The sequence below is a fragment of the Vollenhovia emeryi genome, unplaced genomic scaffold (genome assembly GCF_000949405.1).
Source record: "Vollenhovia emeryi isolate VEMERY1.0 unplaced genomic scaffold, V.emery_V1.0 DF939137.1, whole genome shotgun sequence".
Taxonomy (NCBI): Eukaryota; Metazoa; Arthropoda; class Insecta; order Hymenoptera; family Formicidae; genus Vollenhovia; species Vollenhovia emeryi.
In genome coordinates, this window is record NW_011967229.1 from 2,359,778 (window position 1) to 2,384,427 (window position 24,650).

Sequence of the window (24,650 nt, forward strand, 5' to 3'; positions counted from 1 at the left end):
TTCTCTATGAGAAAGCCATCTCATAGAAAGAGCTTTGTGTGCAAATAAAAATTCTGGAGTAAGCAATTTTCAAAATGCACCTTAACTCATAAAGCCTCTTCTATGAGGTTGCCCAAATTTTTAATAATCACTTGCCTTCATGATGACGAAGTAATGTCCAAATTTCCAATTTGCATTTTTACAAGTTAGAATGAGCAATGTCCAAATTTTTAATTTGCACATTAACTCACAAAGCTTCCTCTATGAGGAAGCCAAATTTGAATAGACAACTTACCAAAATGTTAATGTTGCATTTTGCAAATTTCCAATTTGCACCTTATAAATAAAAAACAACTTGCAAAATGCTGATGCTGCGTTTTGCAAATTTAAAATTTGCACCTTTAAAATACAAAACAAAGTCCAGATGTTGAGGAAGCAATGTGCAAATTTCCAATTTGTTTTATATTATTATCTAAGAAGAGACAGAGAATCGACTAGCTTCTAGCTAACAGTTAACCAGAAAATGAAAACTTTAGGCCTTATGAGTCAATTTAATATTGTAAATAAATTTCTTTAATACTGTGAAGTTTAGTCTTTAACTTTATTTCAATAAAATTTTCAACAAATTTAATTTTTTTAACTACTTGGTGATTAAGATAATAGATTAATCTTTATTTCTAAAAAGTATAACATGATTATAGATTATTATCTCAACGTAGAAAAATATTTCTAAATTTATTAGTTTGAAAAATGAGAATTTTGAACATTAGAAAAATTGATTAGAATATGCGAAACTCAGGTGAAGAATATCTAGAACAAATAGAATTAGTAAGGTTAATATGAAAATAATAAGAATTATTAAGAAATTAAAATCTATAAAAATGTTTGACAGGTGAAGGATAAGTTAATGTCGCGAATGGCAGCGGCGTATTCGTTGCAGAAGATGCGAAAAGCGCTGAGCGAGCTTCGCAATACCGTGGCAGCTGAGAAAGAGGCACAGAGAACGCAAAAGGAGGCGCAGAATAATTTCACGTCTAATTTTCGCGAAAACAGTAACCCAAGCACTAACAGCGGCATCGGCAGTAAAACCAACGAGAAACGGAGCAGTATTAATAACAATATAGAAGAAAGCGAATGTGAGTGTTATGTTTGAAGTTGCAGAAATTCTAGAAAAGATTACGCACGTGTAAAATATTTCAAAATTAACGAGTCAGCATTTATTGCATTTTTTTCTTATCAAAAGCGCGTATTTGATCAGTTATCAGTTTTCTAAATCTAACAGTAAACTTTTCCAAAGAAAAATTCTTTCGACATTTAACATTTTGACAATTCATACTTATTATTTCTGTAATTAATTTGACTGCACAGTTTTGTCTACATAATTTTTAACTCTTACAATCCTTTATTTGAAAACTAGAATTTCGAAATTTTACAATTTTATAAACACATCGAAATCTGCTATCGAAATTAGGTAAAAAAGTGACATTTCACTATTTGCAAAACTAACGTTTATTTTCGGAGAATTATTTTAATTTTAACTGTTTACAGTTAAAAAAATTCTTGACCTCTCATTTTTTAACTAAAAAAATGCGCAGTTAAGAGATTGTTTGATAAGTCAAAAATAATCCGCAGCAATCCAATAAAAATCAAGTTTAAAAAGAATAGCTAATACAAATTATATAACACAATTGTTTGGGTTATGCAGCCGACGAGGAGCCTAGGATGCCTATAAACTGTCCGGAATTAGAAGCCATCGAGTGGCGATGCCGAACCGTGGATAACTTGGCCGGCGACACGTCTCGGATGCTCTACGTGCCCTGTGTGAAATTGCAGATCTGCAAAGCTTGCGTAAGTCCACACAAACCCCTGCCTTTACGTTCTAGAGATTCTCGGATAATTCAGAGATTACAGATATAAATCTATTTAATGTCGCATATGAGAAGATACAATAATGTGCTGTACACTTATAACTCCAAAAATCTTTGAATATTATTCAACAGTAAAGAAAAATGCAACTTCAGTTTAAGCTTCCACATGAAACGTCAAATATCAATATATCAACATCTCTTGTTTGATTAATGCTCAGTTATCAACGCCAAGTATCAAATACCTGTACGTTAAATGCACTCAACGCTCTACTAGTCTCGGGATTTAAAGAGAGGTTTAAGATTTTTTTAATTTAAATTCTCAATTCCCACGTTATTCTTTGGGAAGGCTACGATAAATCGTTTTGTACGAGGTGCAGTCAATGGCGCTCTGATAGTCTCAGGACTTAAAGAGGCGTTTACGATTTTTAAGCTTGAATTCCCATTACTCTTCAGCAAGTGATAAACTGTTTTGCACCAGGCGCAGGACGAGGAGGGACTGCTACCCTGCCTCGCCAACTACGCCCTGGAGGCCGGCAAGACGTGCGACGCGTTCCACCCCAGGGACGGGGAGTCGCGGACGACGGGGGCGGCGCGTGAGGACGAGAGGCAGTCGTGCGCGAACGCCGCGCTGCTGCTCTCGCAGCTGCAGCCGCCCGGGGTGGCGAGCGCGCAGTGCCGCGCGCGAAACTCGTGTCTACGGCGGTACCACGCGCGATACGAGCACCGCTACTTCCGCACGTCGCCGGCGTACGAGGGCACCGGCGGACGTCGCCTCCACCACGAGGGCGCCCTCGACGCGCTGCAGCAAACCATGTCCGAGCGATAAAGGATCGGGCGCGCGGGAGGAAGCTCCGGTTCGCGGCCGCGCCGATACGGCGGGCCGCCGATTTATCCGGACGCCGGACGTCGCCTTGAGCACCGAGTCCCCCTGACGCACTCGACACCCGACCGAACGCGAACGGAGATTTTTCATTTCAACCGTGCCGAGATTGCGTTGCCGCTGTCGTATCCGTTACTTTCGTTCAACCAACCCCCGGGGCCTACGTTTCCTTTGTCTAGAGGCTTCGTCCGGATAATCGGCGGTCTGCTGTATTAAAGAATCTTCCGTCGTAATGGGGCGTGAATCAGGGTTAATCCTCGCTGGGCACCGCACTGGGTTTCTGCCTGTCGGATTTCAAAGAAAAAGTTCTTTAAAAAAAGAGAAAAGAATTATGAGTGGCTCTAATCAGAGAAATCCCTACGTGGGGTAACAGTTGAGGATTGACGAAGAGCTGGCACACGAAAAGTCGTTCCCGAATCGAAATACAATGGATCGGTACGAAAGTGCGTTAATTATTTTTTTGAAATACCGGGAAAAAGATTTTAAAAAGGAATAAGTTTGCGAAAGTCGGGGGAGTTCCCGGCTGTCCGTTTTTCCTTTCGATTCGAGATCAGACCTCGAGAGTATCGGTGGTACTCGACTCGAAACAGCGCCTCTCGCACACTACGCTCCTTCGCGTCCAAGTTTCTCGTCGCCGCGAGAGATGTCAAAATCCTGAATTTAAAAATTACAAAGACGGCGTCTAATTAGCGGAATGACGCGCTTCGTCCGTTAAAAGGAGCTTGATAACCCTGGATCCAAGAGGAGAGTATATGGTATCTTTAATTCGGAGAGTAAGGATGTTCTATCTATTTGCGAGGTGCGCACGGAGAGAATCTTAAAATTTATCCCGAGGAGAGGATTTTCCTTGAAAATTTATCTTGAAAATTATATAATCGTGGCATTGCATAGAACTTTTACGAGAATTCTTTGAAGTTTTTTTACCATACGTTTCACTAGTAACTTATACTTAGTGTACATTTTACTAGTAAATCGTGTGGTAAAATTTCAAAAAGCTCCCGTAAAGTTCTTCGAAAAAGCCACGTTATCCCACGATCACATAATTTTCGGGAGAAATTTTAAAAGAAAATTCCGTCCGTGTAGGACGGCGCGGCGTTTCGAAGAATTTTATCGAGAGTTTTCGGAAATTTTACCATACATTTGACTAGTGGAACGTATAGCAAAATTCAAAAGGAACTTTCATACGGTTCTTCGAAACGCCATGATTTTCAGGATAAATTTCCGGAGGCAATTCTCTCCGCGTGCTATTCTCGTCTGGACGGCTTCGCGCGAAGCAACGCCCTCTCCTTTCCTTCCACACCGAACTGAGCAACGATGTAGCGAGTTACAGAGACAATAAATAACGATATCCCCGACAGATTTATTCGCGCGCGCGACGACTCGCGAACGAAGAGCGAATGACTATGCGAGTGTTCGCCACACCGGGAGGGGTTGCAAAATTTCACCGGACGGCAGTTCGGACGAGCGCCTCGCAAATGAAGCTCGAGAGGGAGATCCAACGACGCAAGAAAAAAAATATATGTGTAAACTGTTGTGTTAAGTATCCTTAAAAAAAAAGAAGAGGAGAAAGTATTGTCGCGAGCGCAAGTGTCTCCCCCTAGCGCATTAATTCTTCGCGCTCGCGCCAACAGATTATTCGCGCTTAAGTTTCTCGCACGCAGTAGTTTACACGCGCGGAATCGCCGCAGTACGATGCGTCTCCCGCCGGGAGGGACGCGGGGAAGGGGAAGAGAAAAGGGAAATGGAAACAGGCAGAATGAGAGAGGCAAGGAAGGATACTCGACGCAGCTTCCAAAGAGTCTATCTTCGCAAATCTATATCTATTATTACTGTCTATTATATATCAAATGTTTACGTTATACGGCGTTGTACGGACACGCGTGTCGACGTGTCTGGTCGATGTGTCGTATATTCGAAATGTAATAAATATATTTCAACATAAACCGGCGCTGTCTTGCGGCTCGGCGTTCCCGTCTCTCGGCGCACCTTGTCCTCGGGGAAAATTTACTTTAAATGAAATTAACGTTTTTAAAAGTAATCTTTCGGATCTGAGAGTTTACTTGAAGAAGCTATAAGTTTACGTAAGAAATTTTAGAGTAATTTTAAACACTTGCAGTAATTTTTAGGTAGCCAAGCCTGTCGAAGCTCCCGCTAGAGGGCCGCGCGGCATAGCACTTTCTCGTAGAGAAGATCGCGCGCGGTATTAGACATTATATTACATATTTTTCACAATACTTACAGTTTCCTATTGAATCCTTAAAGTAAGTTTTAAGTTTACCTTAAATAAAAGTCTAAGGTGTGCAAATTTACTTTTCTAAAGTAACATTTTAAGTTTTTCTAGGGTACATTTTCCCAAGGGTGGATTTGTTCCTTAAGACCTGCGTCCGCGATGCTAGAACTTGGTCCAAGTTCTAGTTCCGTAAAATGCGTAGCCAATCAACTCGCAGCTTTTATGGAACAGCTTTCTCGGAACCAGAACTTGGACCTAGCATCGTGGACACAGGCCTTTACAGCCAAACTGGCTGCACCAGTTCAAAGTTCCTCTTTTCCCCTCTACATCAGAAGGAGAAAGATAAACTCTGAACTAGCGCAGCCAGTTCAGCTATAAGGAACAGACCTCTTGTCATAAAATTTTGCACACCTCGTCGTTGTCGCGCGACTCGGCAGCGTCGCGAATGCGGTCAGAGAGCTCCACTGGCTCGGAGACGTCCTGCAATAGCTCCAGTATCTCCAGGCAACGCGGTCTGTAGAGCCTCAGCAACTCCAACTGCAGCCTCGCGCAATCGTCTGCAACAAAAGCCCGACGGTCGTTTAGTCAAACGTTCAAAATTGAATCCTCGCGGCTCGGCACCATCTCCTCGCGCGCACTCACTCCGCAGCCTCGACACCTGCTCGAGCCTGATCTTCAGTTCCATCTGCGCCTCGTTCACCCGCGCGGTCGTCTCCTCGTACGAATCTTTCGACATGACGGCCGATCGAGTTAATCGACGCCGATTGTGGATCCGCGATTCGTCCGATAACGCCGATAACACGAAGGGAAACGGCCGCGGTTTTTACGAGTCGCGATTGACTTGCCGCCAGCAGTGCCGCCAACGCAGACGAGATTGCTGTCGCGTGCTCGCGGGTCAACACGATTGGCCGAATCGAATTCTTCGCTTTGATTGGTTGTTTCTCCAGTCCCGTGTCAGTTGTATGCATAGACATATAAAAGATAGACTGCTTATGAGGTAGTGGGGGATGTCCTCCTGAGGGAAAAGGACAACATCAATTTATTTGGGTATCTATCTTCTTCTAGTGTACGTGATCACGTGGGCGTGATCACGTGATCGCCTTCAGATCACGTCCACTAGAGGAAGACAGATACCCAAATAAATTCATGTTGTCCTTTTCCCTCAGGAGGATGCCCCCGCCTAGGGTTCCACTGCCTCATAAGCAATCTATCTTTTATATGTCTATGGCTGTATGTTACGCGCGGTCTACAATGGCAGTAGGAGTAGGTGGATGAAAGGCCCAAACACAATAGCTGCTTTCCTTTTACACTCAAGTGGTACTGAGTCACTCAGTTATGTGAGTATTTTATACTCAGATACGACGTCATTAATGTGATTAAACTCACTAAAGCACACGGTCTCGATCGTGTGCAAAAACTCAGTTCAATCTGGTCGAATCTCACTTCTCAAGAATCAAAAGGAACACGCATTCAACTGAGTTATGACAAGTGAGATTTATCTGAGTTTTCATGTAAAAGGAAAGCAACTAATGCCACCCAAATAGAACACATTAGTCATGAAAACATCAAGATGACATTGGTTTTTGATCATTTTTTATGCATCATGGTGACGTTAAAATAGCCCACCGAGAGCATCTATTTGTGACATCATTAAAACATCAAAATGTTGTGAAAACTTCTTGTTTTACTAAGCAAAGTTAATTCAATATTATACATTAAAACTAAATTGAAGTAATATGAGCTAAACATAATATATTGGCACTAACTTTTTCATTTTAAGACCTTTGTTTCACATTTATTACAGCTTTTAAATGAAGATGAATAATTTCGCGTTTGTCTCTTGCGCACCTTCGTCTCACGACAATTCTCATATGTTAGATTGCGATACTTAATTCATTGTTATTAAAATGACTTTGCGAAACCTTTTTATATTAGAACAACACCGATTGCGATGTACGATAGCTATTATTTTATAGATATTTATAGATTATTTTATAGACAGACATTTATTTTATATTATACACATCACGAATATCATAAATCAGTCATTGCAAAGTAAATCTTGATGTCGATCATTTTATGAATGGAAAATTTATCATTTTAATGTCACATTGACGTTTTTGTGATTAACTTGTTCTCCTTGGGCAGGGAACAGGCAACAGGCAACAGGAACAGGGAATAGAATTTCTGACTCGTTGGATTGGTCCGTTCATGATTTCAAGATAATCTTAAGTAATGTCTTAAGATGATAATACGCCTTTACATTGCGATTGATTTAAAACGATAAATAATAATATAAAGGCTAGACTAAAATCAAATATAAGAACAAACTATATGAATTAATTCCGGCCACATTCGCAGACAATCACGACCTTGAAATACACGCTCGTTACACACGCCGGAGTCTCAAGATCCGCCTAAGATCAAGCAAATGTAAGCTCGGACTATGCACATCGCTCGGGGCTCGACGCGACGAGGAAACGATTATTTCTTGATTGCAATTTCAATCTGGCGAGCGAGCGAGCGAACGAGACCACGTCACGATCGATCGTCAGTTCAAGGTTCGAGGTTCGACGCCTCGTCGATCGCTCGCTTCGCGATTGCTCGCGAGCGCGGGGGAGCCGGCGCGGGTCAATTCAATTCCTCGGCGCGTCCCCGTCACCCTCGGGCCTGCGCGGAGGCGAGGCGAGGCGGCGCGCCGGCACGCTCCGCGACGTTACGAAACGGCGCGTCGCGGTTGCGTCACGGCGCGTCACGGCGCGTCGTCGCCGGAGTGCCGCGACGATTAGAGCCCGCGTACCAAAGTCCGCGCGGCGCGGCCAGTAGTAGGGGTCGAGGGTAGAGTCCGGCGCGGGCGATGCGAGGCCGCCGCGGCACTCGGACGCCCGCCGTCGTCGCCGTCGCCGCCGATCGCAGGGAGTCGCCAGCCTCGTAGACCGATGGTGGCGATCACCACGTGTCGCGGCGCCGCCGCCGCCGCCGCCGCCGCCGCCGCCACCGCGACGGCGCTCAGGGCCGTCATACTGGGCGCCCCGGCCTCCGGCAAGGGCACCGTCTCCTCCAGGATCGTCCAGCAGTTTGGCGTCTCGCACATCTCCAGCGGCGACAGGCTGCGCTTCCACGTGTCCGCCGGCACTGGTACGTCGTCGTCGTCGTCGTCGTCGTCGCCGCCGCCGTCGTCGTCTTCGTCAGCGGTGGTCGTCCCGCCCCTGAATGCCTTTTTGAATGTTTAAGAGCGTCAATGTCCTCCCCGCCTTCCGTTCAGTTGTCGAATTGGTGTACGAGACGTGTGTTGAATTTTCGCTTAACGTTTCTTCCTTTCGAAAACACGCGGATCGCTGTATCGGATGTCAATTTTCATTGTCCGTTGTTCTACTAATCGTTTAACTGGTCTAAGGATTTTGTCGTTAACCCCGTTCCCCGTCAGTGTGAGCGTTTATCTCATTGCCGTTCGCGGAGCGATCGATTTCGTTAACGCGAAACTTTGTTTTTAACGCTCGCGCGCGCGCGCGCGCCGTTATGTAATCTAACTTGGACGTTGTTTCGTTATCAATCGGCTAATTTCGAAAACATGTCGGAATTGCCGTTTATCGCCGTGACAAGATAAATTCCCCGTGTTTAATCTTATCTTCGGCACCGTATCGCATAATCGAAAGGACTTGGATTCCGGTGCCGGCTGTGATAGCGCGCTTGAATTGTTATAGTTTCCAAGTGATCCCTGCTCGTCTGCAATCCACGTTTTCCCCCCCTGTTATTTATACGAATATAAATTACAATGCATAAAACATTAATTTGCATATTAAACAGATTCAGATATTATGTACATAATATTAAAAAAAATATATAACGATATATAATATATTATTATCATATTGAATCCGGTAATTTCAATGAAGCCCGTGTCAGACTACGGATTGAGATTAGATTGAAGTTCGACCGGAGTAAAATGCATTAAACTTGATATTAGTTGACTTTACTCCGATTAGTCAGATTTCGATCCAATCTCAATCTCGGTCCCTAGTCTGACGCGGGCTTAACGCGCGCCACACACGAGCATGCATACTTGGAACTTTTATAACGTTCAATTTGTTTCCATCTTCGTTCCCGTGCTTGAAAAATCGCCGGTCTGTTAATTTTAGAAACATCCCCCGCGAACACGACACACTTTCGGTACAACGAAACTCTCGCGATTACACGATGTATGAGACACGTGCCACTCCGTTGGCTACGCCCGTTGGTCCTCAGCTAAAACAGTCTCGTTTGCAGTTCTGGGCAAGGAGGTGAGGAAGTACATGGACAGCGGCAGCTTCGTGCCGGACGACACGATGATATCCCTCATCGGCGACGAGATCGACTCGGTGGCGGATCGGAATTGGCTGCTGGACGGTGAGTGGAAGGAAATGATTCTGGCCTCGTCGCGGCCAAGGCCGTCGTCGTCTCGCGGCCCGTGAACTCTGCCCGCCCGTGTAATCTAATTCGCGAGCGAATTCCTTTGCAGGATTCCCGAGGACGTTGACGCAGGCGGAGCGACTGCAGGGGCTGCACTCGATCAACCTCGTGCTGAATCTCGTGGTGCCGACCGCCGTCATACTGGACCGCGTCAAGAGCCGGTGGGTCCACTTGCCCAGCGGTAGGGTCTACAACATCGGCTTCAATGATCCACGAGTGCCGGTAATCAGCGCAACGAATGCGTTTCTATTTGCATTTGACAAAATGAACGAGCACTGGTATAACCGAGGACATTCTGGGACGTACAGTGCTACATTCTCCGGTTGATTGCGATCTGAAAGAATCTGTTGCGCACAATATTTTGATCTAATATAATTATAGAATACTGTACTTTTAATTTGAGAGTCGGGCATCTTGGCGTTAATTTCGTCGCGTTTTTTTTTTTCAGGGCAGGGATGATGTGACGGGCGAGCCGTTGTGCCAGAGGGAGGACGACAAGCCGGAAGTCGTGCAGAAGAGGCTGGAGGACTATACAACGAAGACCGAGCCAGTCGTGCAGTTTTACCGCGAGATTGGAGTACTGAGGGAGTTTCGAGGCAACACTACCAACGAAATGTGGCCGGTGATCAGGAATTGCGTGGCACAATACTGCTGAGCCTTAGAGATCGAATTTTTTTAGACGAATCTATTTAAATATGCGTCGCGCAGATCATTCTGATCCTCAAATAGGTCTATATCCGTTTAGACTGCTCCAATTCTTCGTTAGAGATCTCTCTAAACGAAAGAACTTCGGATGCCGAATCTGCGTCTAATTTTTATATTCCACCCGCCTGAGAATTAGATTAGAGATATAGAGGATTATATTGAATAAAATTCCGCGCGCGCCTAAAATATTTTAATATGTTTTTTTGTATCAAAGAATTGAAACGGCCAAGTTTAAACCTATTTGAGATCTGCGACTCGCGCTCATCTCACACGATAAACTCCATCGCGAATAACAGATGGAAGCATCGCGCTCTACTCCGACAACAATTGTTTTCTATCTTCGCGACAGCGAGAACACTGTACCATGGCGCGTATTCGCGCGGCGCTCTCTCTCTCTCTCTTACACACATGCACAAACGCATACTAGCGTGAATGTCATTAGGTTGTAAATACGCGATGTCATGCCGACAATAATAGACTCGTAGACGTTTCCGATACAAAACGCCTAGATAATACAACGATATTTCGCAGTAACTCGAGAGACATTGTATCGTTGCGAGCTACCTTTCGTTTCGCAACTGGCAGCTGCGCGACGAAGCCACTTTGCTTGTGGCCGAAGGTTCGAGGTATAGTACAAAGCAGGAATTATCGTTCGAATGGTCGACGATACATTCTAGAATGATTGTCACATATTTCTCAATTTATTTCGAGCGTATAGCGTTACAGCTGTAAGAGAGATATATAACAACGTTCAATATTGTGTACATATTCAACAGTATAAGTACAATATACGCATATAAATATGCATATATATACGCACGCATACATATACAGTCCGAGGCATCTAAAAAAAGTGTACATCTAAATGATTCTTCAGCGAACCTCTCTTTCTCTATTTTTAAATCTACATTATGCTTTAGAGAATACTCTAGGTTTATTTGTCGTCGATCAAGCAATTCGTACGTATCCACGTTACATCCTTGCTTCTTGGAGCGAATAAGTCTCAAGCGCGAAATAAACAGATGTTCGCTCTAATCTATTCTCTATTCTATCCTATCTTTACTGCAAGTGTGCTCTGCTGCTCTTGAAAATATCGTTAAAGACGGGGCTTAATATAGCTCGTAGGAAGATAACGGGGAATGATTCGTTTAAGGTTGTAAGTTTTTAAAATTTCGAGAATTTCGTCACAACTTTTTTCTTTTATATAGATGTTCCTATATAGTTTTTTTATTTATTTATACAACTATAAATACAGGTACAGATATCAAATCTGTTCTAATAAATACTTAGATGTACACTATTAGATGCTTTATTCTGTATATATACCATGTTCACGTTCCTCAAATTCCTCTTGATTCCTTTTTCAGGGCAGAAGAGTTACTCAGGAATAACACAACGATTATAAATAAATAAATAAATTAATGCCTTATTATAGTTACTTTTAAATAAATCAGACTTGAGAATCGCCGCGCTTTTATTCGCGCGGAATTTTGCTGCTTGCATAGAAAGAAAATTTTGCAAAGCACAATTTCAACAAGACAATTCAACAATTCAACAATTTAACGCGCGTCGCAAAATCATTTCAAAAAATAACGAAAGTCTCATTGTAATACGCGAAACAAATATTCGCCGATAACGAATCGTTGCAATATTAAGTCATATTAAATTGTATATTAAGTTTCACCATTGGTTATCAATATACAAAGTTAACAACGAATTTAGAGATCATATGTAATCAAATAAAAAAAACTTGTGCATTCTCATAATAATCGCATACATATACATATATTCCTATTGAATGATCGGAAAAAAACGAATGAATCGATTTTAGTCGAATACCTTGTACTAACGTCGAGAATAATCTTGCTTTCGTATTCTCCTATCTCATAAGTAACAATAACTGGTCATCGAGTTAACTCGAATCCCACTTTCATACACAATGGGAATGCGTTGCTCACCGTCGCTGAGCATCTCTTCCAGGACAATATATCCGACCCGCGCTTGTTACATTTTCTCCATATGCGCTCTGGAGATGCGGATATACGAAAAGAAGCACTGCCTCGTGATTTCGGGCGAGCAGAGACGTTTCTCGCGAGAGTAATTCCGGACGAGCAGGGAATCGCGCGCGTCATACCCTCGCGTCCTCCTCTTTCCTTTTCTATCTTACTGCAGCAACTCGAACTCCTCGCACTCGTACAGATCGTCCACCATGCTCTCGTGACCGGCGAACTGACTTGCCGCCGGCAGAATATCCTCGACGACCTCGATTCCCTGCTGCAGATCCTTGCCGCTTCCCTCGCAGAACAGGAACATCGGGTATTCTATCTTCTGGTTCGGTATCACGAACTGCAATGTAAATGAGACGTCTTACTTTCGCTCAATGGAAAGCAGAGTTTTTCTTATCTTTTATTTTTATCTTTCCTTTTCTATTTATACCTTGAGTTTTATTTATCCATTTCTAGAATGCAATAAGTGTTCTGAACGTTACTCTTTTGTTTAATCAGTTCAATTTTACATATGAATTCAAATGCATTAGTGGCAACTAATTAAGTTAAGGAATAAATATATTCTAGGTGCGAAAAGTAATGATAGATTTAATGCTTAACCATTTTAAACGAGTCATCATTGAAGAGAATCGAAACGTTTGACTCGTTTAAATTGGTTAAACATTACATTTATTATTACTTTTCGCGCCTAACGTCTAGCGTTGGCTCTTACTGCCTGTCTCCTTTTTTATTAATTTTTAACGTAAAATTAAAGGTCCACATTTACCCGTTGAATTGTTTCCATAAAGTCGGTGAGCGACTCCTTGTCGGGAAAGTAGAAGCCCACACAACAGCTAGGGTCCATCTTCGAGAGCAACATCTTTCTCGGTGACGTGCAGTGGAAGCTTGTTAACGGGAATTTTTCATTTCCCTCAACGTCAACGGTCTCCTGAATAATAAAAGTAAAGAAATGAATCAGCATTATTTAACTATATATTCAATCAATTAAAAATGCAGAAAGATACCAAAGGCAGTTCTACACAAAACGACAAAATAAACTGAAAGCTAAATGCGCCTCTGAGTCGGAGATAAAAAAATAAAAAAGTAAAGCAAATAAATATTTAAAATATGGACTGACATAACATGAATTCGAACACGCAAATTAATAAGCGTCAATCAAATATCAAGGCAACGTTTACTTTTTAAGAGATTGAACGTTACCTGACAGTAATGCGGATCCAAGTGGATCAGTTTGTCGTCCTGATAGCCGATAAAGTAGAGCGAGTGTCGCGGCCGGCCACCGATCACGCCGATGCATGTGTCCAGTGTCAACAGCGACGTCAAACAGGGCGCGTAAATCGGATTTAGCTTGTCGGCGCCGAGCCTCAAGGGCACTAAGAGTATCAGCGCCTTCCATCTCCCATCGGGAGTGCAGCAGGCATTTTCGACATCTTGCATGTACACTAGAAAAAACAATGTTCGATGAATTTATGAATTTTTTTTAAATTTTGTTTTATACCATTCTGTAGAAGCAGAATTTGTATTTAATTTTAAATTGCGGTCTAATTTGCTTTTTAAAAAATTTTATATGATGCACATTGGAGAATCAAATGCACGCATCTCCACAGTTTCGGCAAACCTTTTACATCGTTAATACTAACCTGCGCAATCTTGGGCGACGTATACCGCCAATTGATTGAGCTTACTGTTGGGATCCTCGCTGGCGCGTTCCATGGCCTGACACAAGAGATGCGCAACCGAGGATGGACCGTACCAGTCGCCCGCGCGCTTCCCCGTCATGGCGCCGAGCGACACGAGCCTGTGTATGGAGAATGGGGATTCCGGTGTCGGCTGATCGCCAAACCATTTGATAATCATCCGATGACTGCTCTCGTCAGCCGATTGTTCTGGCCGCCATCTCCACTCTGCGTAAAATCAGGAGATAAACTTTCCATTCGGTTCTATGTAACAATAAGAAGTACAGGCACAAATTCTTCGTGCTCTTGAAAATTAAAGACAAACTTACACATTTTGTATTTACAGGGATTAAGAACAATAATGACGTTTAATAAAGTAATTCATCTTGAAATATTTAAATTCTGCCTATAATAATTATTGCCTATCTAATATATACAGGGTGTTAAAAAAACCTAAATAAACATAGGTCGAAAACTCAACCGTTTCTGATATAAACATTACAGCTTCTACATGTCGCATGCAATGTTCTCCCTCGATCCCCTGACTTTAATACATTGAACTTTTTTTAGGGGGATATTTGAAAAGCATAGTGTATTCTTCGCCGATAAATGACTTAGAAGAATTACGTGACCGAATCCAGCGTGCTTGTCAAATAATTCGACGGATACCTGGAATTCTCGAGAGAGTTCACGATTCGGTAAGAAGATGCCAAGCGTGTGTGGAAACGGAAGGAGGACACGTGTAACACTTTCTGTAAATATCAAGATAATGGCCTAGTTTACACCGACAGACCTAAACTGTGACCCAAAGTAGGTCTAGTTACCAAGTGTTCACACCGAGGAGGCCTAAAAAGTGACAAGGACTTGATTAGGTCGTATTTAGTTTAACCTTACTTCACAGCTCAACAAAGCAGCAGCGGCTGATGCGTTTACACCGTAAATTTTAGGTCAGGTCTCTAAAATAAGAGGCTTGACCTAAGTCAGGTCAGGTCATCTACCAAATGTTTACAGCGGGCGGCCTAAATAATTTAGACAGATTATCTTCTTCTCACATCGCATGCGACATAGAAGCCAGTAAGTCAATCATATGGTGCTAACATACAAAAATGTTTATATCTCAGAAACGATTGCGTTTTCGACCTATGTTTATTTAGGTTTTATTTACTCAGTGTCCCATCTACCATATAAATATTGAATGGTTGTTTTAACACCATGTATATATATTTTTTCTACCTAGGAAAAACGTTTTCAAATCTTTTAAGAGAAAAACCAGTCGCTTTACTTAAGCTCTCGAGAATGGAGAGCCAACGAGTCTACTTAGCGCCAACAAAATAAATTTGAAAGGGAGAGACAATCACCCCGTCCGAGGAAATGGCAGACTAGTGCTTGCGCCAGCATCATTTGCCCGCTGCGCAGCATGCAACCCCAACCGCAATCCGTGGTAAAGGTGGAGCCGTTCAGGATCGGGAATTCCCGTCTATACGTCAGCCAAAGGCGCGACACGAAATCCCTCTTGAATTCCTCTATGGTATTCTCGAAATTCGTGGCATCCATCGCCAAGGAGACCTGACTCCCCGTTCCAACCGGCTCCAATGCCTCCGATGCTCTCTCCAGGGGATACTCCGATTTCTTCAGATAACACTGACCCAATAACCAGACGGGAGATTCCTTCGAGAAGTTCGTCTTCATTTTCACAGTCCAGCCTGTTGTCAACAAAGAGGCTCGGCAATTATTTCTCGTAATAGTTTTCATACTGTGCACAACAAATTCATCGAACAGCTACCGGTAGGACAATATAATCGACAATAATTAATATCCTACGACGATTCGCACCGGGAATGTACGATTAAAACCTGCTGAAATGCGTACCATACTTAACGTTGTTCCACATAGAGAGCAATTTCGTCTTAACCTTGCTGTCGACCTCCGTCGCGGCTATAGTGTCGTCTAACTCGGCCTCCGAGTTGAATGACTGAATGGTAGGAACACGATCCGTGGCGATCATCCCGGAAAACAGTCCAAGATTCACGGGACCGAAACCACCTGCAAACATACTCGCTGTTTAACGACCTCGAAATTCATGGATATCTTGAAAAATTTCATGCAACTGTTCTTCCACTTTATCGTTGCTCTCCCTCTCTCTCCCCTTCATTACTTTAATTATATCATTTCGATTAATTACTTTTGAAATTCTACTACTTTATTACATTTCGATCACTGTGTTTCACCTTTCCTGTGCATGTCTGTGTCCTGCCAGCGGGCCAAGTACAAAGGACGGAAACGACAAATCTCACAATGGACGGCGAAGTACTCTCGCCGTGCTCCTTTTCTATTCGCCCTCCCCCGGCCTTCGCGCAAGTGGAAAAGTAAGAATCGCTCTCGCCTCTCTCTCTCTCTCTCTCTCTCTCTCGAGAGAGAGAGAGAGAGGAATTTACCCGTCCCAAATATTAGCTGCCATTATCACCGTCTCCGTTATCTGCGTGTCAATTTGGATAATCGTCGAGCGTATTGTGTAAGCTGAATAATGCATTATGCACAAACACACGCTGCGCGCGAGTCAACGGGCGAGCATACACGGGATGCAGACGGGCCACTTAAATGCCGTCAATATTATTCTCCGCGTCGCTTTGTCGAGGATCATCGTCCGCGCCGCTCCCGCGGATCTCGCACCTCCCGCCGTTCCCGGACGCCGCGGACTGCAAGACGAGCGGCTCCGCCGCCGCCGCCGCCGCCGCGCGATTAGCACCTGTTGTCGGCGCTGTCGCAACACATAAATCATCAAGGTAAATAAATTAGCAGGTCACCACGCCGGGCCCCCGCGGCATTCCTCGCCTTCTTATCTCGCGCGAAACGTAACGTACGCGACACACAGCGTCACGGTTGTTTGCACGGTGTTTGCAGTGCGCTCAATCGATTATCCAAATTGACACACGGTTAACAAGTACGGCGATAATAACAGCTAACGTCGGGACAATGGTGAGACTATTTTCAAACGGGGAGGGGGAGGGGAGATAAAATTCTAAGCCGCCTGTTGCTAATTGTGTCTCTCATTGACTGTCGCGTTTGTTTTGCCAAAAGGGAGGGGGCGCGGGGGAACAGAGAGGAGTGTTTCCCCGGGTTTGTTTTCTGTTCCTGCACTGGTGAACTAGTGCAATAAATTAGAGCGGGACAAGTATATTTTTTTCTCATTCTAGCTTACTGCGCCGGTTCACCAGCGCAGCAACAGAAAGCAAACCTCTGGACACCGGCGAGAAGCGGATACGTACACTGGGGGATATCACCGGCGCCTTCCCGCATGAATTTGCGCACATGCCAATGCACTTGCGCACCCTGCGTACACGTGGAAAATGCACCCGTGCTCCACCCATGCTTCCGATTCACCCGGGAAGACGTCGGCGGTTCCTGGTGTACAAAAAAAAGGGGGGAGTAAAAAAGTGGGAAAACTGACGCGTCAGCTGGAGGCTTCCAGTCGCCGTGTGAGCGCCCCGTTGTTTCGCGCGTCCGTTCGACCGCGGTCCCCGCGTTGACGCACTTTCACGTTGCACCTCGACCGCGCGACTTCCGCCCCAATTTCGCTCCGCGCGATCCTCGGCTCGCCGACTTCCAGAGAGCCCACCTACTTGCCGTCCGTCGTCCGCTTTATCGCGCGATCGCGACGAACGATAGATATTACTATCTGCGCATCGTACGACGTGCTCGATTCATCAGATACCGCCGGGGGACAAAGCGACGCGCATCGGTCGCCGTCGGCGCAAACATTGAGAACCAGGAGCCTCGGAGCCGGGCGAGACGAGGGGGCGCGAAACGTGGAGAAAGCGAGGAGAAGTCAAGGTCGAGGGTAAGAAGAGCGACATGGGGGGGGGGATCGGGGGGGCAGCACGGCCGGCCCCGTTGACAGCGGACGTAAACAGCAGGTGTTGACACCCACCTAACCTCTCCCGCGACGACTGCACCTGGCCGTTCATGTCCCTCGGGCTCGCTGCCGCGTGCGCGACGCCGCGAACGGGGTGCAACGTGCCGGGACGCGCTACACGCGGGCGACTCCTGCCGCGGGTCTCGTTGACGGTCGTGTCACGTCGACGAGGCGGAGAGGCGGCCGACGGCGGGGCGATCACATCTTCGCGCTCGCGCCGCTCCTTCTGTCCCTTTCCCTCGGCGACGTCGAGCGTTAGGAGAGGCCGGCGGCGCGGCGCATCCTCGGCGATCGGCGCGAGCGACGGCGTTCCTGGCTGCGATCGGGATCGTCTCGGTAACTCGTTACGCTCCGCACCACGGCGTTGCGCGGGCGTCGTTGGTTGTTGGCGTCGCCGCGCGAGTTCTCTCTCGGGCCGGGCGTCTCGGCGCATGCGCGGCGAGCGCGCTGCCCAGCGGCGTGCCTAGTTCGAGCGCGACGCGGGCGCCCCGGCGACCACCGCTTCTGGCTCTCTATTTCCTACCGGCGGCCTCGTCTCGTTTTCCTCCCGTTCCGGAAGACTGTTCTCGCGACGCGAGGAGATCGCGCGTATCCGCGGCGTCGCTCGCCGGCCCGCATCCGTTTTTCGTCGGGAATCGGCGGATCCGCCCGCGAAAAATATTTCTCGGAGCGCGCCCGCGCGCAACGTGTTTCGCGCGCGCGCGCGGCCGCGCACGCGCGTTGACCGCCGGCGCGATTGAAAATCCCTGGCGTCGTTGTCGCGGTGCTCGCTCGCTTGCTTGCGCGCGCGCGTTCTCACGGGCGGCGAGGAGCGGAGAGGCGCGACGCTTTCGATCAGGAGCGCGTGAAATCGGCTTGCGAGGAGAGAGATTGGCTTGACGAAGGACGGCCGCAACGATGCGAATCGCAGAAGTAGGAAACCCGATTGATTTGTCTCACCGACCGCGAACGCGAGCGACACCGAAACGGAATCTGAATTCTCTTTTATTTCTCTCTCTTTCTCTCTCTCTCTCTCTCTCTCTCTCTCTCTCTCTCTGTTTCTCTGTCCTTCTCTCCTGAACGTTGCGTCATGGAATTTAAGGCGTCCATTATGGCGGCGTACGATAATAATCGCGTTTGACGGTTGACAATTGTACCGTGAAAGAAGGAGAAAGTTAGCGAGCAAGTAAGCGAGAGAGAGAGAGAATATAATTAAGCCTTTCAGGACATTGAAACGTTGCAATATTGAATGCCGAAGTATAAATATATTTTCTATCGTTGAATCTGGGTCAATGTATGTTGTACATTAATTCTTTACATTGCTGCAACATTAAAACAATCTTGAAGAAATTATTACTCGCTGACACTCAAATAGATACTCAATGTATAATTACGAAATGTACGTAATACTTTTGCAACGGTCAGAAACTTTCTGAGCCAAGATTGGATTATTATTCTGGTGGAATAATTCAATCTCAGCACTTCCTACAGTTGTAACAAATATTCCGCTGAACGCGACCAATATATATGTTGACTCGATATAATTCAGTGTTTTCCGAGTGTTGAATCGTAACCTTTGCAAGGCATTACAATTCAGCGGACATTAGGCGTGTTTTTTTTCAACGTTGAATCTACATTTCGTAACATTGCTGCAACATTGCAACGTTGCAAAATGGAACGTCTCTGAGATGTTGATTCGACATTTGTGTGCTGCACGGGATACATTCTTTGTAGCCCAAGAATTAAATAATGAAACTATTGATAGCGAAAGAATGGGACTATTTAATGGCTAATGAATTAACTGCAGATTCTCACAGTATTAAGACTAACGGGGTAACAAGGGAAAATGAGAATCAAACGCGTTTAGCTGCACGGGATAATGGGATTATTGATAACTAATGCATAAAGCATCATACGACGTGAATACTCTCGTAATTACATAACGTGGTATTATGTTATCTAATTACATGCGCAGGATATAATATAATACATGTACTGCAGATAATTATGTATAATTATGTAACGCGCGGCAAGTATATCTTACTGATTTACATCTGATAATTAAATATGTACATTAGAGAATGCAGCGCACGTTTTAAAAGGAAAATCCTTTTTGCACGCAAGTTGTTCCACTGCGTGTACGATTTTATTTTAAACCGCGGAGGGAAAATAATGTACAGGACTCGTGGATTCAGCGTACAAGAATTCACGCGACAGGTCACGGTTATTCGAAATGTAAATCTGAAACATTATATGGAATATAATTCACATCTTACATTTTATTTCGAATATAATGAATGGCAGGGAATTAACACACTTTAGACTCTAGCCTGGAAGCGCAAAGGTAAATTTTCTGTGTTAAAAACACGTTGCCAATTGTGGCCGATTACAAGCTTAATTATTGTCAGTCGTGTACTGGCGTCAAATAATTCTTGATGCTAAAAGAATATGTTGCAACAAATGTGTTTTAATGCATTAGAAATAGCTGAGGAAGCTAAACAAATATCAATCGATCAATCTCTACATTCAATGGTGCAACAACGCAAAGTCACTTCCCAAAGGAGGAAACAACCCCAATGGGGCTTTGACCTTCCCCTGTTTCCAGAAGTTTCCGGAGTATATAAATTTTTTATGGGAATGGGTTATTAATTACTTCAATTACTTCCCCCAACCCTCTTCACGAAGGCAACACTGCATTTACACTTTTTTATAGTTTAACTTCGTTCCAACCCCTCTTTCTCTCTCTATCTCTCTTTGTTTCTCTTCTCCCTCGTCTCATCTCTTTCCTCCTTGGTACTTTCGTTTGAAATAAATTTTCACGGCGCTTTATCTGTCCCCTCGGCTGCCTAGATTCACTCATCGAAATTCATTATTATTCTTTCCTTATCAGCGTGAATGATGAATACAATTTCGACGCTATCTTATCGCGCACGCATGAACAACATCGAATTATTGGCATTTCAAGGGAAAATTTTCGAGTGAGCGGCGCGCCGAGTCCAAGCACCGCGCGACGTGCCTCCCACGCGAATATATATATTTTTTCCTCTCCTCTCGCTGAGAGAAAGAAACGGAAGGAAGGCATCGTTAGGCGAGGGAAAGAGGTTCAAAGAAACCGCGCGCGATCACGCGATATCCTTCCCGTTGCATCGCCGCCGCAGGGACGTTCCCCGCGGAGGATCAATAAGACGATCGTCCCATTAACCCGCGGTCCCGCGCGTCTGTTCGTTATAAACTTATAACTCCCTCCAAGACGGATATCGGGAACACGTACCCAGCTGTTTAAAGAGTCACTCGGAAGAGCCCGCGATTGACTCGCGAGATCGATAATTCCGGGACAAAGCGCGATTGGAAAATCGCGCGGCGCAACTTCCCCGCGCCGCCCACGGAACAAAACGCTCGACGATCTCGCCCGCGAACTCGAGGATCCGTTGAACCCGAACTTTAAACGATCCGCAATTCGCGTCAGAGAGATGTCACGGTATAGAATTCCATTTATAAACTCTGCACGCCGCGCATTTTGCGCGACATGTGCGACTGACGTATCATACCCCAATCCTTATGTATCCCTAATCCCTTCATGGCACGGGGAGAAGGTTCGTTTAAAATTTATCCTGAAAATCTAAGCAAACGTGGGACAACCTGGCATTTTGAACGGCTTTATTAGAGTTTTCTGAAGTTTTACCGTGCGTTTTGCATCATACGCGGAACAAAATGATGTCTTCTCAACAAGATCGGTGCGATTGAAATAACTTCGTTGAAACAACGTCAGTAGAGGAAAGTCCTCTACTATGAGAGGTTTCTAATATGAGACAGCAGGCTTTTAACACTTAAATTCAATCACAAATCTTTTTTCGCAACGACTACACGATCTAACAATTACTTATTCTCCACTAAACAGATTTCGCTCCAAGGGCAATAAATTCACGGTGGAACTAACAGACGTTGCCTATTAATTTGGTAGAAAATTCGCTATCCCATATTAGGATCCTATCGCATAATAGGAGACTTTCCTCTATTAACGAGTGAGAAACGTCAGGTAGTTGTCTTAATAATCTAGATCTTTAGTTAAACGCTTAAAATTAAAATCCATAGCAAATACAATTGAGTTAATTATTTATGTATGTTTGTGGCAGCCCGTGACGTTTAATTCAAGCAGCTTCGTGTTTCTTTAATTGAATAGCATTTCTCTTTCCGCGCATCAAGTACAATTACTAGTGAAAAGTATGGCAAAATTTCAGAAAACTCTCACAAAATTCTTCGAGATGCCACGCCGTCCCACGATTGCATGATTTTCAGGATAAATTTGAAGAGAAAATTCTCTCCGTGTGTATACACTTGTCCGTTTGCGCGGTATTTCACGTACGCGATTTCATTCTTCTTTTTTTTTACGCGATAAAAAAACCCTCCGTTCGCACGGAAGAAGAAACTGAAACCGAGCAGGAACAGGCGAGAGAAGTATAATCTTGTTAGCAAATACATTACAGTACACGGAGCGTTTCCCTTATTTATTTTTTTTCTACTGACAGACTCCATTTGCGCGATTCTCAACCGGGCCGCGTGAGAAAGACCACGTGGGAGAAATGTTCCACGTAAATCAAGGGGCGGGAGCGTTTCGAGTGCCATACATTTTGATATATGTAGGGGAAAGTCCCCTATTACGAGATAGGATCCTAATATGGGATAGCGGGGTTTCCGTCAAATTAATAGGCATCGTCAGTTGATTCCACCATGTATTTATTGCCGTTGGAGGAAAATCTTAGTGGAAAATTGATTGTTAGATCGTGTAATCGTTGCAAAAAATCATTTGTGATTGAATTTGGATGTTGAAAACCCAGGGTTGGGAAAGTTACTTTATAAAAGTATCTAGTTGCAGTTACAGTTTTTTTTTCGCTAAAAATGTAACTAGTCACAGTTGCAAGTTACCAATTCTGAAAAGTAACACGTTACAGTTACTCAAAAAGTAACGAATTGTTACTTTGCAGTTACTTTTATGCAATAAAAATGAAAATATCAAATCTGCATTCGAATTGTAAAGCGTCGATAAGGCGTTTATGCGCAAATGCAAGGCCTAATGCAATTTGTGGGGGTTCAAAAAATATATAAAGTAACTATTGATGTAACTATTGAATTAATTACTGGTTATTGGAAAAATGTAACTGAGTTAAGTTACAGTTGTAGACGAAGAAAAGTAACGAAGTTAGAGTCACCAGAAAAAAAGTAACTGTAACTGTAACTTCGTTACAAGTAACGAGTTACTTGCCATCCCTGTGAAAGCCTGCTATCTCATATTAGAAACCTATCCCACAATAGAGGGCTTTCCTCTGTATACGTGCACGCGTTCTATACTTTTAAACGTTTCTTTTCTTTGCCCGCGGGGTGGTAAAACCTAAGTAAATCGTGGCTCGAATCGCGGTCCGTCCGGGAGTGGAAATTTCGCCAGGGAAATCGTCGGAGAGGGGTAGCTTTGTTTCGAGGAGGCGACGGGCCGATCAGAGGGTTTTTAAGCAGATTTTTCCGCGGGACAAGTGACAACGGCGTCCTCGGGGTAATTGCACGGTGAGGGGGCGCGGGGGCGATTAATAATCAGTGCATAATATCGATCGATTACGAGGATACGGATTAAGAACGATACCGCGATGTAGGTCGACGGCTTAATTAACGGGCGTCTCGTCATTTTCGGAGACTCGGCGCTTCGCGAGAAATCGGAATTCGTCGATCCCGATTAATTTTCGAGAGAGGCGTCGCTAATATTGTATTAACGCATCGCGACACTCTTTGTGTTCCGCCCCCCCCCCCCCATTTCCTCTTCCCCGAGGCGTAAAACGACGTTGCTGAAAGCAAAGCAGCAATATTTAATAGCGATACACGTTTCACGGCGCGAGAAGTCGTCCTTGGTATTGTCGACATTTAATTACAGTTAATTTTAATTACGGGGAATCTCAATTACGACGAGCGTCGAGCCGCGAGAAGTTTGCCTGAGTCACCGATTACGCGCTCGCCATCATTTGTCACGGCTTCTGCAAACATTGTGCGCCCGGATAACAATAATTGCGGTTTATCTTCGCGATAACGATGCGGTTTATCGTCTTTAATTTAGATTAGACTCGCGAATCTGCGACGCGTACACTTGTTTGCGTTTTTCTTAATAACGTCGAGGAGATAAGGACGGGGGCGCCGGGGAAGAATAAAATAAGCAGAAGGAAAAGGCGCTCCTCGGCCGCTCGCGGAATAAAGTCGTCGTCATCGTCGTCGTCGTCGAAGCGGCAGCGACGGCATGCGCGCGATTCATCGCGATATCACCGGCGAGCGGGTGCGATTACAGGTGCGTTTCATTGATTACCGGTGCGAGTGCCGCGCTCTAAATTTCGCGGCGTGCAACGACTTGCGACGACCCCGATTGACATACATTTTCTGATTTTTAAAAAAATGCTTCTTGCGCGCAAGACAACGGAACCTTTAAAGCCTCGTGTCCACGACCGGTCCAAGATCTCGATCCGAAAAATATGCAGCCAATCAACTTCAGCTTCGCCGTAAAAACCAGGATTGGAAAGTAACTCGTTACTTGCAACGAAGTTAGTTACAGTTACTTTTTTTTTTTGGGAAACTCTAACTTAACTTCGATACTTTCTCTCTGTCTGTAACTATAACTTAACTCAGTTACATTAATAGTTACTTTATATATTTTTTAAACCTCCACAGATCGCACCTTGCATTTGCGCATGAACGCCTTTACCGATGCTTTACAGTTAAAATGCAGATTCGATATTTTTATTGGCATCGCAAGAAAGTAACTGCAAAGTAACGACTCGTTACTTTTTGAGTGACTGTAACTGCAACTAGATACTTTTATAAAGTAACTTTCCCCACCCTGATAACAACTGCAAGTTGACTGGCTATACATATTTCTCGAACCGATTTCTAGCCTGAGCCTTGTGTCCACGATCCAAGAACTGTGTCCAAGTTCC

At 44.6% G+C, this 24,650-nt stretch overlaps 4 protein-coding genes and 1 pseudogene across 7 annotated transcripts in view; 3 read left to right on the forward strand and 2 right to left on the reverse strand.

Annotated features, from left to right (window-relative positions):
• LOC105567504 (stress response protein NST1) overlaps nt 1–3,394 on the forward strand; it is a 9,749-nt gene extending 6,355 nt beyond the window's left edge. For both annotated transcript variants that reach the window (XM_012022419.1, XM_012022418.1), the window contains exons 8-10: nt 872–1,115; nt 1,685–1,827; nt 2,326–3,394. In XM_012022419.1, the coding sequence (XP_011877809.1) occupies nt 872–1,115; nt 1,685–1,827; nt 2,326–2,673 (735 nt within the window). In that variant the 3' untranslated portion in view covers nt 2,674–3,394. The remainder of the gene's footprint in view (nt 1–871; nt 1,116–1,684; nt 1,828–2,325) is intronic.
• Nucleotides 1–5,984, reverse strand: part of LOC105567503 — an 11,471-nt gene extending 5,487 nt beyond the window's left edge. Inside the window, exons 1-2 of the mRNA XM_012022417.1 lie at nt 5,600–5,984; nt 5,369–5,514 (exon numbers count right to left, since the gene is read on the reverse strand). Of these exons, the coding sequence (XP_011877807.1) occupies nt 5,369–5,514; nt 5,600–5,693 (240 nt within the window). The 5' untranslated portion in view covers nt 5,694–5,984. The remainder of the gene's footprint in view (nt 1–5,368; nt 5,515–5,599) is intronic.
• Nucleotides 5,985–7,848: 1,864 nt separating this feature from the next.
• Nucleotides 7,849–10,924, forward strand: LOC105567506 (GTP:AMP phosphotransferase AK3, mitochondrial). The gene is made up of 4 exons (XM_012022424.1): nt 7,849–8,095; nt 9,224–9,343; nt 9,456–9,628; nt 9,855–10,924. Exons 1-4 carry the CDS (start codon nt 7,897–7,899, stop codon nt 10,059–10,061), a joined length of 699 nt encoding a protein of 232 aa, XP_011877814.1. The 5' UTR covers nt 7,849–7,896; the 3' UTR covers nt 10,062–10,924.
• Nucleotides 10,794–18,080, reverse strand: LOC105567505 (cysteine protease ATG4D). Of its 3 annotated transcripts, XM_012022422.1 has the most exons (8): nt 17,722–18,080; nt 17,060–17,195; nt 15,663–15,836; nt 15,152–15,496; nt 13,758–14,021; nt 13,318–13,559; nt 12,884–13,045; nt 10,794–12,457 (listed from the first exon to the last, which is right to left on the reverse strand). In XM_012022422.1, the coding sequence occupies exons 2-8, from the start codon at nt 17,088–17,090 to the stop codon at nt 12,275–12,277; spliced, it is 1,401 nt and encodes a 466-aa protein (XP_011877812.1). In that variant the 5' UTR covers nt 17,091–17,195; nt 17,722–18,080; the 3' UTR covers nt 10,794–12,274. The 3 variants fall into 3 exon arrangements, with proteins under 3 accessions (XP_011877812.1, XP_011877811.1, XP_011877813.1); XM_012022421.1 differs by lacking the exon at nt 17,060–17,195; XM_012022423.1 differs by lacking the exons at nt 17,060–17,195; nt 17,722–18,080 and adding an exon at nt 16,022–16,451.
• A 2,053-nt stretch (nt 18,081–20,133) lies between these two features.
• Nucleotides 20,134–24,650, forward strand: part of LOC105567540 — an 18,269-nt pseudogene continuing 13,752 nt past the window's right edge.